The sequence below is a fragment of the Chenopodium album genome, chromosome 22 (assembly GCF_948465745.1).
Source record: "Chenopodium album chromosome 22, dcCheAlbu1.1, whole genome shotgun sequence".
NCBI lineage: Eukaryota > Viridiplantae > Streptophyta > Magnoliopsida > Caryophyllales > Amaranthaceae > Chenopodium > Chenopodium album.
In genome coordinates, this window is record NC_137855.1 from 2,962,818 (window position 1) to 2,977,822 (window position 15,005).

The following is a 15,005-nucleotide window of genomic DNA, read 5'->3' on the forward strand; positions in this document are numbered from 1 at the left end:
TTAGTACTACTACTAGTACTACTAGTACTACTACTACTACTAATATTATCTCATTATTATTAATCATTAAATTTTATTATTAAATATTATTTATTATTATTATATTAATTATAATTATCATTATTATTAAATATTATTTAATTATTATTATTATTATTATTATTATTAAAAATTAACAATTAGTATTATCTTTGAATATTAGTTATTATCTTAATATTAATTTTTATTATAAAAATAAATTATTATTATGATTAAAATTAATATTATTAGTTATAAGTATTATTATTACTATTATCATCATTATTATAATTACTATTATTATTATTAAATATTAATTATTATTATTATTAATATTATAATTATTAAATATTAATTATTATTAAATATTAATTATTATTAAATATTAATTATTATTATTATTAAATATTAATTATTTATTATTATTGTTAAATTTTAATTATTATTATTATAAATTATTAATTATTTATTATTATTATTATTATAATAATTCAATATTAAGTATTAATTTTAAGCAGAGCAGGGCATAGCAGAGCAGAGCAGATTGAAACAGAGCAGAGCAAAGCAGAGCAGATTTCAGCAAAGCAGAGCAGAGCAGCTCTAAAGAACGGGGCCTAAGTGTGCGACGTGGGACTGATCCAAGTATAGTCAAAGTTAAGTTCCGATGAATCGGGTGTGTATCCTATAGAAAAATGCTAGGAGAAAATACAAGTAGGTACGTCTAGTATACAATTTATGCATCAAGGGATAAATGGGTAGTATAATTTGTGGTAAAGTAGCTAATACCATTTTAGGTTGATTAATGGGGATAGCCTCGTGTGATATAGGAAAATAAATAAATACTGGTACGAGTGAATGTACAAGTACTTAATTTTATTAAAATAAAAAATAAAAAATTTTGATCGAGAAGGTTTAATGTTAATGACCTAGTCTTGAAGTAGAGTATTGTGATTAATGTCCGAAATGATTTATGTAATGATGTGGGTCTATATGAGTATATTTTTCCAACCCACCAAAATTTATGAGTATATTTTTCCAACCCACCAAAATTTTGTAATATCACATTTTCATCGTTTATAGAGAATGAGGGATAGCTCAATTGGTTATAACTTTCCTCCCGGTTTCAGGAGAGTATTTGATACATTTACAAAATCTAATACATTTGCATGTGTGTTAAATTTGATTGTATCAATTGCAAGTATTTAAAAACTAAGAGAGAAGTTTATAAGTAGTCTAAAAAGTTGTAATCGGGTATCGTTATTAGTATGGATTCAGTGAATTGAAAATTTGGGTATTCATTCATTTGGCATGCTATTGGCTGTCGTTGTCATTGTTGTATTGTCACTTTGTCGTACTCGTTTAACTCGTTCTGCAACTTGTATGAATGTAAAAACCTTTGTCTCAACCCTTCAAACTTGCCTAACCCTTTTCTCTTCTTATTTTTCTGTTAATTTTTTTTAATTAAAATGGAGTAAAGAAAAAATATTGTTTTCCATTATAAACCCTAATTTATAATCCTTTCGTGTTTTAACAAGTGTTACACTTACTAAATACGGCCTACACTAAAAAAAAAAAAAAAAAAAAATACGGAGTACATTTTAGTATTACACAAAGTCTTATATGTGGCTGGCCACACCGTGTGGCAAGGGTTGCTTCGTTAGTGTAATAGGGGTTACTTGATCAGTGTTAAAGGGATTATTTCATTAGTTTTATAGGATTACTTGGTTAGTGTTATAGGGGTTACTCAGTCAGTATTACATGGATTACTTACATGGATTACTTGGGCAATTTCACATGGATTACTTTGTTATTTTATAAGTGGTCACATAGTGTGGCTGGTCACACATAAGACGAACTGTTAGGGCTTGTTCACATTTACTAAGCTGAACTGATTAGAGTTGAGTTGAACTCAATTGAACTAATTGGAGCGAACTAAACTGAATTGAACTAAACTAAGATGAAATTAATATTATATGAGAGAAGGAAATTAGGAGCTGAACTAAACTAATTGGAGCTGAACTGAATTAAACTAAACTGAACTGATTGGAGCTGAATTGAACTGATTGAAGCTAAACTGAACTGAACTAAGCTGAGCTGAACTGAACTGAACTAAACTGAGCTGAACTAAACTGAGTTGAACTGAACTAAGCTGAAATTAATATTATATGAGAGAAGGAAATTAAGAGCTGAACTGAACTGATTGGAGTTGAAATGAACCGAACTGAACTAAATTGAACTGATTGGAGCTGAACTGAACTGATTGAAATTGAACTGAACTACATTGAATTGAACTGAAATTAAGCTAAAGTGAACAGACCCTTATATTACCCTTAATTTTTTTTTATTTTTTTTTATTTTTTTTATTTTTTTTTTTTGAGGAATTATATTACCCTTGATTAAAACCGTAAACCCTTGACTTAAAAAAAAACCATAAACCCTTGATCAAACACAAACCCTTGTCCAGTTGTTTTCTCTCAAATTTCTTGCCCCTCCAGCTCCAAGCGCCATGGGAACACCAGAAACATCTCGAGAACCATGCCCCGACCGAATCCTCGACGACTTAGGCGGCGCGTTCGCCATGGGAGCAGTGGGAGGTTCAGTGTTCCATTACATAAAGGGAGCCTACAATTCCCCAAAAGGTGAGCGTTTTCTTGGTGGGGTCAACACGGTTCGAATGAGCGCACCTCGAACCGGTGGTGGGTTCGCCGTTTGGGGTGGTCTATTCTCGACATTCGACTGTGGTATGGTGTATGTTCGTCAGAAGGAAGATCCTTGGAATTCAATCTTCGCCGGAGCTGCCACTGGTGGGTTCCTTCAGATGCGTCAGGGTCTTCGATCATCTGCTCGTTCTGCCGCTTTTGGTGGGGTTCTTCTTGCTTTGATTGAAGGTGCTGGGATTATGATTAATCGGGTTTTGTCGCCGCCGCCTCAGGGTATGTATGATGGGCCGGACATGACAATGGGTGGTGCTGGTGGGGCTCCGCAGATGGGGGGTTATGGGTATGCTCAAACGGGTGCGGGTGGTGGGTCTGAGCAGGGGAGTCAAAGTGGTGGGTTTTTTGGAGGGTGGTTTGGTGGTGAAGGGAAGAAGGAGGGGAGTGGTTCGAGTAGTGGCAGCGGCAGCGGCGGGGGCGAATCGGTTTTGGAGAGCTTTGATACGCCTACTCCTATGCCTAATTTTGATTACAAATGATTGTTTGTTTGTTTTCAAGGTAAGGAGAAAGAAGAGTATAATCTATAATTGCTAGTATGTGTAACTTATGAATTTGTTATTTGGTTATGACTTAAGAATTTATGTAGATTGTCAACAATTTTGGTAGTATTAGGTGAATTTTTTACAGTGTGTGATTGATAAGAATGTGTAACAAGTCTTAATATTTTACTTCCAATGCCAATATGTTGTGATCATGTATGCACTGCTATATGTTCAGAAGTAATCTGCTTATTTCTGGTATACTTGACTAGTTTAGCCTTGGAGGGACATGCTAATGGTCTGATGGAAACGCTTGTTGCATTAGGCGTAGACATTTTCTACTCACACTTTATGTCAAATCGTTGCAAATAAAAATGAAACAGAGGTATTGTAGTAGTTTAGACATCGCTAGGAACAAGGATCAGGTTCAGTTAAGGAAAAATAACTGATAAATGAACGTCCGTTGCCCCTCTGAATGGATCATCCTCATCCTGTGGACTCTCTGAAGTTCCATAAATCACGCGTATTTATGATTTCATATTTTGCTATTTGTTGTTAATTGATGCTCATGATTTCTTTGGCAACTATGTTTTGTGAACATTTAGCTGGTTTTGATGTAGCTGTTAGTCTGTTACTGCATTTTTTTTTTCTGGCACTCTTATATTCATACGCGTGCATGTTTGCTTGGCAGGCCACAGCATGGTACACGAGTATTTGACATAATAGAAGATTTCTGCACCGGAGAACTGGAACAGTGACTGAGCTTGTGCGACTGATTCTACGCATTACAGGGAAAACTAATTGGGTTTGATAACTAGATTAAATTGTATGGTGTTCAATTATACGCTTATATTTACAGTAGGTTCAATCATGAATTTTTAATCACTTATTCTACATATTGACATGTTAATTCCTTTTTGATTTTATTTTCAATAAATAAAGTTAATAGTGTTTGTAAGTTGATCGCAAATAAGGGTAGCTCAGTTGGTAGCCGTAGATCTTACACCGGTATTTGTGGTCATGACTCGTGAAATTCGAATTCACATCACTTACCCCGGGATCTTACATATTTCTTACCATCGGTTTTGTGGTTGTCACTTATCCTCCACCCCGTGGGGGAGAGGGGAAGAGGCCGAGGTCTCTTCCCTCATTTTATGCACGTAAGACCGGCATACATATTCTTGTGTTCTTGTAATTGTATGACCGTACTTTTTAGAGCATGTAATAAAAGATATTAACTGATGCTTATCCTCGAGCTAAATTTTGTGTTAGTTGAATGTCATAATGACTAATGAGTAACATTTTTTTTTCAGTTCATTGATAGAAACTTTAGTCCTTTTGGTGGAGTGAACGAGCTTTGCTGCTTTGGTATACAAGCTAGCATCGTTTAATTCAAGTTCTCAGTACCTCTCAATTGTCGGGTGTGTTTACCAATCTTTTTTTTTTTTTTTTTTTTTTTTATAAAATATGTCTCCAATTAGGATTGATGATCTCATTTGCTAGTTTTAGAATCAAATAGGTCAATACTCTATAGGAACACTTTAGCCAAGTCGCATGCCCACGTACCAAACAGACTCTAGTTAGTACTCCGTACAATGTGTATAATTGACGCAAAATAACTGCAATGTATGTTTACAGGGGTACATACATAGGCGGTAGGATAACACACAGAGCTGGATGGATATGACAGCTTAAGAATACTAGGACCTATTCCTACTTCTTGCATCTTCTAACTGATTCACAATATCTCTCATAGTTGGCCTTTTTCTCGGTTCCCTTTCAGTGCATCTCAAGGCTATGGTAAATACATCGTAAATTTGCTCCTTGACCTTTGAATCCTGAAACTCCTCTAGAAGGGTGGAATCGATTACCTTGTCAATCTGTGCAGAATTGTGCCACATTGACCTCACCCATCCAACTAAATCCATTTCCTCAGGAAGAGATGCATCTGCTGCTTTCTTTCTGGTTAAGATTTCAAGCAAAACCACTCCATAGCTGTACACATCCGACTCCTTGCTCTGTGTTGTTGCATATGCATTTTCTGTATCATTCAATAAGTTAAATTAAGTTCTCTAAGCTTGGATTTTCATCAATATCATCATAAAAGATTAGGGGGGAAAAAAAAAAAAAATTCATCAAAAACTCAAAAGTATTACCTGGTGCAATGTAGCCTATTGTCCCAGGAAGTGCCAATGATTGTGTTGAAATGGAAGATTGATCTAAAAGCTTAGCGATGCCAAAGTCAGAGATGTGAGGCTCCATTTCAAAGTCGAGGAGTATGTTCTCAGGCTTGATGTCACGGTGTAGAATAGGAGGATCACAGTCGAAGTGGAGGTATGCTAATCCATGGGCTGTTCCAAGAGCTATATTGTGGCGCACATCCCACTTTATAACTGACAGAGGGCTTGTCCTATGAAGAGCATCACCAAGGCTACCATTTTCCATGAAATCATACAGTATTAGACCATAATTCTCTGTCAACCAAACTTTCTTCAATTTTACTAAATTCCTATGCTTGATATGTGCTAGTGTCTCGATTTCCCTCACCAAGCTCATTCTTGCACCTCTTTCTCCTCCAAATTCAATCTTCTTGACAGCAACAACTTCATCTGAGCCGAGCACAGCCTTGTAAACAGTTCCATGGGCTCCTCTCCCTATTATATACTGTTCACCAAGATTTTCTGTAGATTCCAGTATTTTACTGATTGTGTAAGGAGAATTTTCCTTGCTTGAAGCTTTAGCATCTTTTTGCAGTTGTTTTTTCCGCTTGACAAGTGCATAGCATATTGAGAGTGCAGCAAGTATTGTTAAGAGTGATGATCCAAGAGCTATCATTGCAATCTTAACATTGTGAAGTCTTTCCTTGTCATTGTTCTGTTTAGCATTACACATTCTGATATTCTCGCTTCCAATACAAGTGGAGCCACCAGAGTGACTGCAGTCGACACAAAGATCAGGATTTCCAAGAAAGGCTGTTGGCAACTTCTTTAACAAAGATGGGGGAATCGGACCAGAAAAGAGATTATATGAGATGTTCACAGTGTCTAAACTACGCATAGAACCAAGAACATCCAAGGACCCTGTTAAATGATTGTGAGATACATCTATCCACTGTAGACTGGCCAAGCTCTGCAGATCAGGGGGCAAGTGACCTGTGAAATGATTGTCACTAAGATTTAAGGAAGTGAGGATCAAGTTCTTCGTTGCAGTGACTGGGGAAGGAATTGATCCTTTCAATAAATTTCCACCAAGATGAAGTTCTTGGAGCATTTGAAGTTCAAACAAAAATGGTGGAACTCCTCCTGTCAGACGATTCTCCCCCAAATCTAAGGATGATAAGGCTGTCATGCTTCTAAGGCTTGCTGGGATTGATCCGTTTAAAGAATTGAAAGACAGATCTAACTTAAGCAATTTACGCCAATTGCTAAGTTCAAGTGGCAAAGGGCCTTTCAAATTATTATGAGATATAAAAACAGCTTGAATGTCAGTCAAATTTCCGAGCTCTGGAGGCAGAGAGCCAGAAAGACCGTTTCTGGTGAAATTGATCCAGGTGAGATTGTGACAGCTACCTAGGCTTGAAGGAACTTTTCCATGAATCTTATTTTCACTCAAGTCGATAAAAAGTAGGCTATGATTTTGTTTAAACTCTGGAATCATTCCTGTGAGGTTATTATGTTCAAACCTCAACCTTGTCAAACTAGTGCAGCTTCCTACGTAAGGAGGTATGCTTCCACTCAGCATATTGTAGCCCATCAGCAGAAGTTGCAGCTTGTTATTGAAGCAAAGGTTGGGCGGAATTTCCCCAGTAAACTTATTGTTTGTGACATCAATTATCACCAAACTGCTGCTATTAATCCCCAAGCCACGAGGTATGATTCCAGAGAACTGATTGTCAAATAAAGTAAGATTTTTGAGGTTTTTGAGCTCAGTTATTTCAACAGGCAACTCCCCTGATAAGTTGTTACTATAAATTAGAACAAGCTCAAGACTCTGAATCTTCCAAATATCTAGTGGAAACTCACCTGTTAGACGATTATTATATAACTGAAGGTGTCTTAAATTAGCTAACATCCCAAGTTCACTCGGTATTTCACCCTCTAATCTGTTATCATTTAACTGCAACTCAGACAAAAGCTTACAATTTCCAAGCTCTGGCGGTATCTTCCCTGACAGCAAATTTTCAGATAGGTAAAGGATTGACAGTTCAGTGAGTAGGCCAATAGAAGATGGAATTGTACCTACTAGTTTGTTAGTCATGGCAGAGAATTCTGATATCCTACTACAGTTGGCAAGGCCTTGTGGAATAACCCCATCAAATTGGTTTACTGACAAGGCTAATTTCGTTAAATTCCTACAGCTACCAGAAGCTAAAGAAGGAATGGTGCCTTTCAGGTTGTTTGTGCTTACATCTAAATCAACCAAATTTTCAAGATTAAGCAGACTCGATGGCAACACACCAGTCAGAAGGTTGTTATTCAGATAAACTTCTTGGAGTGCTGAACAGTTTCCAATAGAAGGCGGTATAGTACCAGTCAATTGGTTATTGTTAACCCAAAAACTCAACAATTCTGTTGCATTTCCTACATTTGAAGGGATAGACCCACTAAGGCGGTTATTATTGAGGAGAACATATTGAAGAATTGGGATCTGAAACAAGGACTCAGGAATCTGTCCCACTAATGAATTCTCATAAAAGCTGAGGGCCTGCAGATTCTGCAAGTTCCCCAAATTTTCTGGGATTTCACCAGTGAGATTGTTTACTGATAGGTCAATCTGCTGAAGAAGGCTACAGTTGGTGATCTCAACAGGTATAAAACCAGAAATCGCGTTAAAACTAAGATCAAGTGTATCTAAATGACTTAATCTGCCGATTTCTGACCCTAAAGGACCCGAAATGCCATAATTGGTTAAGTTAAGAGTAACTACATTCTGGTTTTCATCACATACAACACCTAACCAAGAACAAGGGGTAAGTTGGGAGGAATTCCAGCTACTTTTAACAGATTTCGGAACCTCCCATTTGCTTAAAAGCGATACTAAAGCTTGCCCATCAGAGCTCAAAGCAGATAAAGTACTGAATAATACAGTGATAATACATAAGAATAACAAGATGATGAAGCTCCTATTTTTTGCCATGAAAACTCAAAATTTAAGAATCTTCAAGAGAAAGTATGAGAATCTAACCTGAAATTAGATTAAAGGCTCTGACATTCTGTGTCTGCTGTCTGCCTGTTACTGGGAACTTTGTTGCTTAATGAGTGCTTATATTCTAAAATTCAACACAGTTTCACAATTCAAAAGAAGACTTTTTGCAAATTCAATGTTTTTTTTATTCCTTTTTTTTTTTTTTTTTTTTTTTTTTTTTTTTTTTTTTTTTTTTTTTTATGGTCAATGAGTTTCATGTGTGCTTTTAGTCGTTTATACAATATTCAAAACATTTAGTTTAGTTAGTGGATGAGCTGGGATGAGATTAAGACATCTAATCTTCCCTGTTCAAAGTAGTACTGCTTATTAGTTATTACTATAACAAGTTGCATGTGGGTCTCACTCAAATCAAACCATGAGTTTTTTTTTTTTTTTTTTTAAAAAAAAATTCAAATCAATTCGTTAGTTAAAAGTTATACGACATCTCCAAAAAAGTAAAAAAATCAATGTATACATATCAAATTGAATCAACTTTTGAATGACTACGGTCATTTGAAGCGTGTTGGTGATGTTGATCAGTTGTCACGTCAACAAAAGAAAAAAAAAAAAAAGAAAAAAATTATGTGGACTTGGGTAATTTGGTTCAAACCTCTCTTGTTCAGTTACTCTTCTCGTCTTATGATCTGCAAGCTACAGTAGTTAATTTTGTTGACATACTGTAATGTTCTGTAAAATTTTGCATACTGGTATTTTGGACTTATCTAATCTGGTTTATTATCATGAGCAGGTGTATGGATTATGGGACGTCATGCATGCCTTAAGCTGATTATAATTGATTTTGCTGTGCATTCAACGAGCTCTGATTGGAAGTGTTGTGAAAGATTGTTATGTATATTGGAGGTATTGTTTTGGCTTAAATAGGTTTTCTTTGAAGCGTCTTATTTCTAGTGGACTAGTGGTATGCCTGATTATTAAATGTGCTACTTAAGGCCTGTTCTCTTCAGATTATTTTCAGTTCATTCCTCTTATTAAATATTCAGTTCAGTCAATCAGAACAGGCCTTTAGTCAAGTATATACAACTCTTTCCTTTGTATATACTTGACTAAAATCAAGAACACAGTTTGGATGGGTCTCTTGTCACCATATCAATATAATGTTTGTCAAGTAATATATATTTGACACGTACGTTATAGACACTACGTATTTATGTACAATTCAGAGATGCTAGAAAATTACAGGGTTGGAAAGATGTGAATAATGTGATAGCTTAGCAAAGAACTGCTACGATTCTTTCTTCACTCTTACAACAGGATTTGCATCTTCTAACTGCTTCACAACATCTCTCATTGTTGGCCTTTTTCTTGGCTCCGTTTCAGTGCATCTTAGTGCTATGAAGAATACATCATAAACTTGCTCCATGACCTTTGAATCCATAAACTCTTCTAGAAGGGTGGCATCGATCACCTTATCAATCTGTTCAGAGCTGTGCCACACCGATCTTGTCCGTCCAACTAAATCCATTCCCTCTGGGAAAGTTGCATCCACGGCTTTCTTTCTGGTTAACATTTCAAGCAAAACCACTCCATAGCTGTATACATCCGACTCCTTACTCCATGTTGTTGCATAGGCATTCTCTGTACCATAAATATTGTGTGACAAAAGTAAATACATAAACTACGGAGCAATAGGGGGGGGGGGGGGGGTGGTGGTTTCTTGACAAAAACAAGTACGGAGTATTAGAAATGATCAGCAGAAATTATTACCTGGAGCAATGTAGCCAATTGTCCCAGGAACTGCATAAGATTGTGTTGAAATGGAGGTTTGATGCAGAAGCTTAGCTATGCCAAAGTCAGAGATGTGTGGCTCCATATCTGAGTCGAGGAGTATGTTCTCAGGCTTTATGTCACGGTGTAGAATAGGAGGATCACAGTCAAAGTGGAGGTAAGCTAATCCATGGGCTGTTCCAAGAGCTATCTTGTACCGAACATCCCACCTTATAATTGACTGTGGACTTTTCCTGTGAAGAACATCACCAAGGCTACCATTTTCCATGAATTCGTACAAAATTAGGCCATAATTCTTTGTCACCCAAAAATTCTTCAGTTTCACTAAATTCCTATGCTTGATTTGCCCCAATGTCTCAATTTCTCTCATCATGCTCATACTCGTTCTCCTTTCTCCACCAAGTTCAAGCTTCTTGACAGCATAAACTTCGTCAGAGCCTAACACTGCCTTGTAGACAATTCCATGGCCTCCTCTCCCTATAATATACGAGTCATCAAGATTTCCTGTGCATTCCATTATTTTTCCGAATGAATGAGAGGAATTTCCCTTGCCTGAAGCTTCAACATCTTTTTTCTGTTGTTTCCGCCACTTGACAAGTACATAAAACAGAGAAAGTGCAGCAAGAATTGTGAAGATTGATGAACCAAGAACTATCATTGCTATCTGAACATTGTGGAGTCTTTTCTTGTGATTATCCTGCATTGCATTACATATTTTGATATTCCCGCTTGCTTCACAGTTAGAACCACTGGAGTGACTGCAGTCGATGCAAAGCTCAGGATTCCCAAGAAAGGATGATGGTGACTTGCTGAACAGCTTCAACAAAGTTGAGGGAATTGGACCAGAGAAGAGATTATAAGATATGTTCACAGTAGCTAAACTAGGCATATCAGCAAGAGCTTCCAATGACCCTGTAAAATGATTGTGAGATAAATCTATCTGCTGTAAATTGGCCAATCTCTGAAGGTCAGTGGGTAAGTGAGCTGTTAGACGGTTGCTGCTAAGACTCAAGAAAGACAGGATCAAATTCTCTGATGCAGATATTGTAGAAGGAATTGATCCTTCCAGTAGATTTCCACCAAGATGAAGTTCTTGGAGCATCTGAAGTTCAGACAAAAAAGGAGGAACTCCACCAGTGAGACGATTCTCACTCAGATCTAAGTAAGACAAGGCTGTCAAACTTCGAAGACTTGATGGGATTGATCCATTCAAAGAATTGAAAGACAAGTCCAGCTTAAGTAACTTACCCCAGTTGCCTAGTTCTGGTGGCAAAGGGCCCTCCAAAGTATTCCGAGATATATAAACAGAACGAATTTCAGTCAAGTTTGCGAGCTCTGAAGGTAGAGAGCCAGAAAGGTTGTTCATGGTGAAATTGATCCAGGTGAGACTGTGACAGTTAGCAAGGCTTAAAGGCACTTTTCCATGAATCTTATTTCCACTCAAGTCGATGAAAGAAAGGCTATGATCTTCTTTAAACTCTGGAAGCATCCCTGTGAGGTTGTTTCGTTCAAATCTTAACCTTGTCAAACTAGAGCAACTTCCAACATCAGGAGGTATGCTTCCACTGAGCATATTGTTGCCCATGTCTAGCACCTGCAATCGTTTATTGAAACAAAGATGGGGCGGTATCTCCCCAGTAAACTTATTATTTGTGACATCAATCATGACCAAGCTGGAATTCATCCCCAAGCCCGGAGGTATGATCCCTGAGAACTGATTGTCAAATATCGAAAGATTCTTGAGGTTCTTGAGCTCGGTAATCTCAGCAGGCAGCTCCCCCTGTAAGCTGTTATTGTATATAAGAACTAACTCAAGACTCCGTATCCTCCATATACCAAGTGGAAACTCACCCATCAGGTGATTATTATGCAACTGAAGGCGGCTTAAACTAGTTAACATCCCAAGTTCACTTGGAATTTCACCCTCAAGTTTATTATCATTTAGAAGTAACTCTGTCAAAGACTTGCAACTACCAAGCTCTGAGGGTATCTTCCCTGACAGCGCGTTTTCAGCTAGATAAAGTATTGACAGTTCAGTGAGCAGCCCTAGTGAAGATGGGATTGTTCCAGTAAGCTTGTTTGTCATGGCGGCGAAGGTTGTCAAGCTACTACAGTTGCTCAGGCCATGTGGAATGACCCCAGTAAACTGATTTACTGACAAGATTAAAGTCTGCAGATTCTTGCAGCTACCAGAACCCAAAGAAGGAATGCTACCTTTCAGGTTGTTTGAGCTTACATCTAAAACAACCAGATTTTCGAGATTAATCAAACTCGATGGCAACTTACCACTCAGGAGGTTATCAGTAAGGTAAACCTCTTGCAGTTCTGAACAATGTCCAATTGAAGGCGGTATAGTACCAGTCAATTGATTATCATTAACCCAAAAATTCAAAAGTTCAGTTGCATTTCCTATATTTGAAGGAATAGACCCACTAAGCCGGTTACTACTGAGGAAAACATATTGAAGATTTGGGATCTGAAACAAAGACTCAGGAATCTGACCCACTAATGAATTCTGATATAAGTTGAGGGCCTGCAGATTCTGCAAGTTCCCAAAATTTTCTGGGATTTCGCCGGTGAGATTGTTTACTGACAGGTCCAACAGCTGAAGAAGGCTGCAGTTGGAGATTTCAACGGGGATAGAACTAGAAATTGTGTTGAAACTAAGATCAAGTGTCTGTAACTGATCTAATTGACCAATTTCAGGTCCTAAACGACCCGAAATGCCATAATTGGACAGGTTGAGAGTAATAACATTCTGCTTTTTATCACATTCAACACCTACCCAAGAACAAGGTGTAGGTTGGGAAGTATTCCAGCTATGCTTAACAGATTTCGGAACTGCCCATTCGTTTAAAAGCGATACCAAAGCCTGCCCATCAGAGCTCAAAGCAGATACAATACTGAACAGAACAGTAATAACACAGAAGAATAACAATATGATCAAGTTCCTATTGTTTTCCATGACAGCTCAAAAATTTAAAAGTTGCAAGAAATGAAAAGAAGCAACTTTTACCTGTAATTTGGAGAATTTCTTGAAGTATAGGATTCAGAACTCAGTTGTTCTGATTGAAGAAAGGAAAAACATTCTGTATCTGCTATTCTGCTGTATTCTTGGATTTTCTGAGAACTTTTTCTGTAAAAATAGTGCTTATATTCCTGAAAATTCAACGCAGTTTCAGAATTCAACAAAGACCTTTCTAAAATTCTGTTTTTTAACAGTTAATAATGAGTTTAATGTGTTATTTAGCTGTTGTATGATTTAATTTAGTAGAGTAGGTACAAGATTAGGACAATTGAATCAATTAATCATAGTTTTAATACTAAAAATACACATAATAAAGTAATATATCCTGCTATATCATGTTACAGGTGAGAATGTGAGGTTATACGGCGGGTCCTACTCTAATGATACCTTGGGGGCTTCTCATATAAGTAGTTGAGCTGGTGGGCGTGTGGACCCAGATCAGTTGGAGAATGCTTAAGATTTGGACTTGGGGGAATCTGACCCAGGTCAATATTTTCTCCCTTAACGTCCTTAAGATCTTATTAGAGCTGTGGACGGGGCGGGTCGTGCTAACCCAAGTGACGGGCCAGCAGGGTTGTGATGTGCTTGTACGGGCCAAGTAAATTTTGTGCTGCGCCAATCTTTTGACAAGGCCTATGCACGACCTGACTCACATGTCATGCTATTTTGGCGGAGTGTCGCCTCCCCTTTAAATAGATTTTAGATTATTGGTTATATAAGACAGTTTGATGTGCAAATTGGCCCTTCATGCCATGTCGGGCTTGTGATGGGCTGATTTAGTCTCGAACCAAGTTGGTCCACATACCCACGTGGCACATACATCTGTTTTTTTTTAGACAGGATCTCTACTTATCATTCAAAACTCAAATTTCATCTAAGTTTTAAAAGGAAATGATAGTAAGTTTACTTTCATCATTAGTCTATGCACAGGGTATCTTTGATTATACCACTTCATGTTCTTGGCTTAAATATGTTGTTTTGTAAGATTTATGTACAACTTTCTGTCTTTTGTCATCTAGTGTATTATGAGGTTTACATAGAAATTACACATTAACCTTGGTATGATTGACCCTAATCTACATTTGAAAGCCTTTAATTGGAAGCTTATTGAAAGTTTTCATGTATTTTGGAGAGTTGGGTGTTCAATCATAACTTTTAACATGTTATCTTTTGTTCAATATATGGTCAGTGGGATCACAGCTTGGTGCAGGGGCTGGAAGTTTAAGTGAAAATTGGGAAATTTATTCTACTGTCACACCTAAAGTGGATAGGAATGAGCCTAAGGACCCATGGCAGGCCGCGTGCCAATGTGCCATGACTGAGCCAAATTGAACCCAACATTTAACCATAAGCCTAAGCCTGGGATGGCTGACAACTACAACAGTACGACACAATTGTTGTTTACGTGCCTGCTTGCTGCCTAGCCCCAGAAGTTACAGAATACAGATTCTATATTTCTACAAGTATAAATTAGTTCTGAATGGATATGTCTTCACACAAGGATCCATAGCATGATTAAGGAAACTAGTATTTTAACTTCCCTACACGGTTACACCTTTGTTTCAGACTGTCAGAATATCAGGGAAGTTTCAATTCCTGCTTGCTGTTATTTCTGTTTGCTAAAATCTCTGACTGCTGCACATCACCTTCAACCCAATTTTTATACGTACACAATGGGAATAATGAAAAGTTTGAACGTTGCAATTAAAAAAGAACAGCGGAAGATTAGATTATTTATATCGACTGAAAGTAAAATATTGCTGAAAACAGAAAGTATACAGAAATGAGAGCCCATTCTTTGTATCATAATGTTAGTTATTTCAAAATTACAAAGCA

At 37.1% G+C, this 15,005-nt stretch overlaps 2 protein-coding genes and 1 pseudogene across 3 annotated transcripts; 1 reads left to right on the top strand and 2 right to left on the bottom strand.

Annotated features, from left to right (window-relative positions):
* The first annotated feature begins 2,192 nt into the window (after positions 1 to 2,192).
* LOC145604629 (mitochondrial import inner membrane translocase subunit TIM17-2 pseudogene) lies at positions 2,193 to 4,105 on the top strand (annotated as a pseudogene). The gene is made up of 2 exons (XR_014104946.1): positions 2,193 to 3,230; positions 3,903 to 4,105. The product of XR_014104946.1 is annotated as a mitochondrial import inner membrane translocase subunit TIM17-2 pseudogene (transcript).
* Positions 4,106 to 4,714: 609 nt separating this feature from the next.
* On the bottom strand, positions 4,715 to 8,555 carry LOC145604628 (uncharacterized). The gene is made up of 2 exons (XM_081660530.1): positions 5,368 to 8,555; positions 4,715 to 5,252 (listed from the first exon to the last, which is right to left on the bottom strand). Exons 1-2 carry the CDS (start codon positions 8,345 to 8,347, stop codon positions 4,912 to 4,914), a joined length of 3,321 nt encoding a protein of 1,106 aa, XP_081516656.1. The 5' UTR covers positions 8,348 to 8,555; the 3' UTR covers positions 4,715 to 4,911.
* A 941-nt stretch (positions 8,556 to 9,496) lies between these two features.
* Positions 9,497 to 13,442, bottom strand: LOC145604936 (uncharacterized). The gene is made up of 2 exons (XM_081660929.1): positions 10,121 to 13,442; positions 9,497 to 9,991 (listed from the first exon to the last, which is right to left on the bottom strand). The coding sequence occupies exons 1-2, from the start codon at positions 13,104 to 13,106 to the stop codon at positions 9,639 to 9,641; spliced, it is 3,339 nt and encodes a 1,112-aa protein (XP_081517055.1). The 5' UTR covers positions 13,107 to 13,442; the 3' UTR covers positions 9,497 to 9,638.
* Between the last annotated feature and the right edge of the window lie 1,563 nt (positions 13,443 to 15,005).

What these genes read in the sequence shown, in the direction of transcription:
- LOC145604628 (XM_081660530.1), bottom strand. Translation starts at nt 8,347, where the DNA reads ATGGCAAAAAATAGGAGCTTCATCATCTTGTTATTCTTATGTATTATC. An exon ending in AATAGGCTACATTGCACCAG is followed by an intron (nt 5,253 to 5,367) that starts GTAATACTTTTG and finishes TGAATGATACAG; the next exon opens with AAAATGCATATGCAACAACA.
- LOC145604936 (XM_081660929.1), bottom strand. Translation starts at nt 13,106, where the DNA reads ATGGAAAACAATAGGAACTTGATCATATTGTTATTCTTCTGTGTTATT. An exon ending in AATTGGCTACATTGCTCCAG is followed by an intron (nt 9,992 to 10,120) that starts GTAATAATTTCT and finishes TTTATGGTACAG; the next exon opens with AGAATGCCTATGCAACAACA.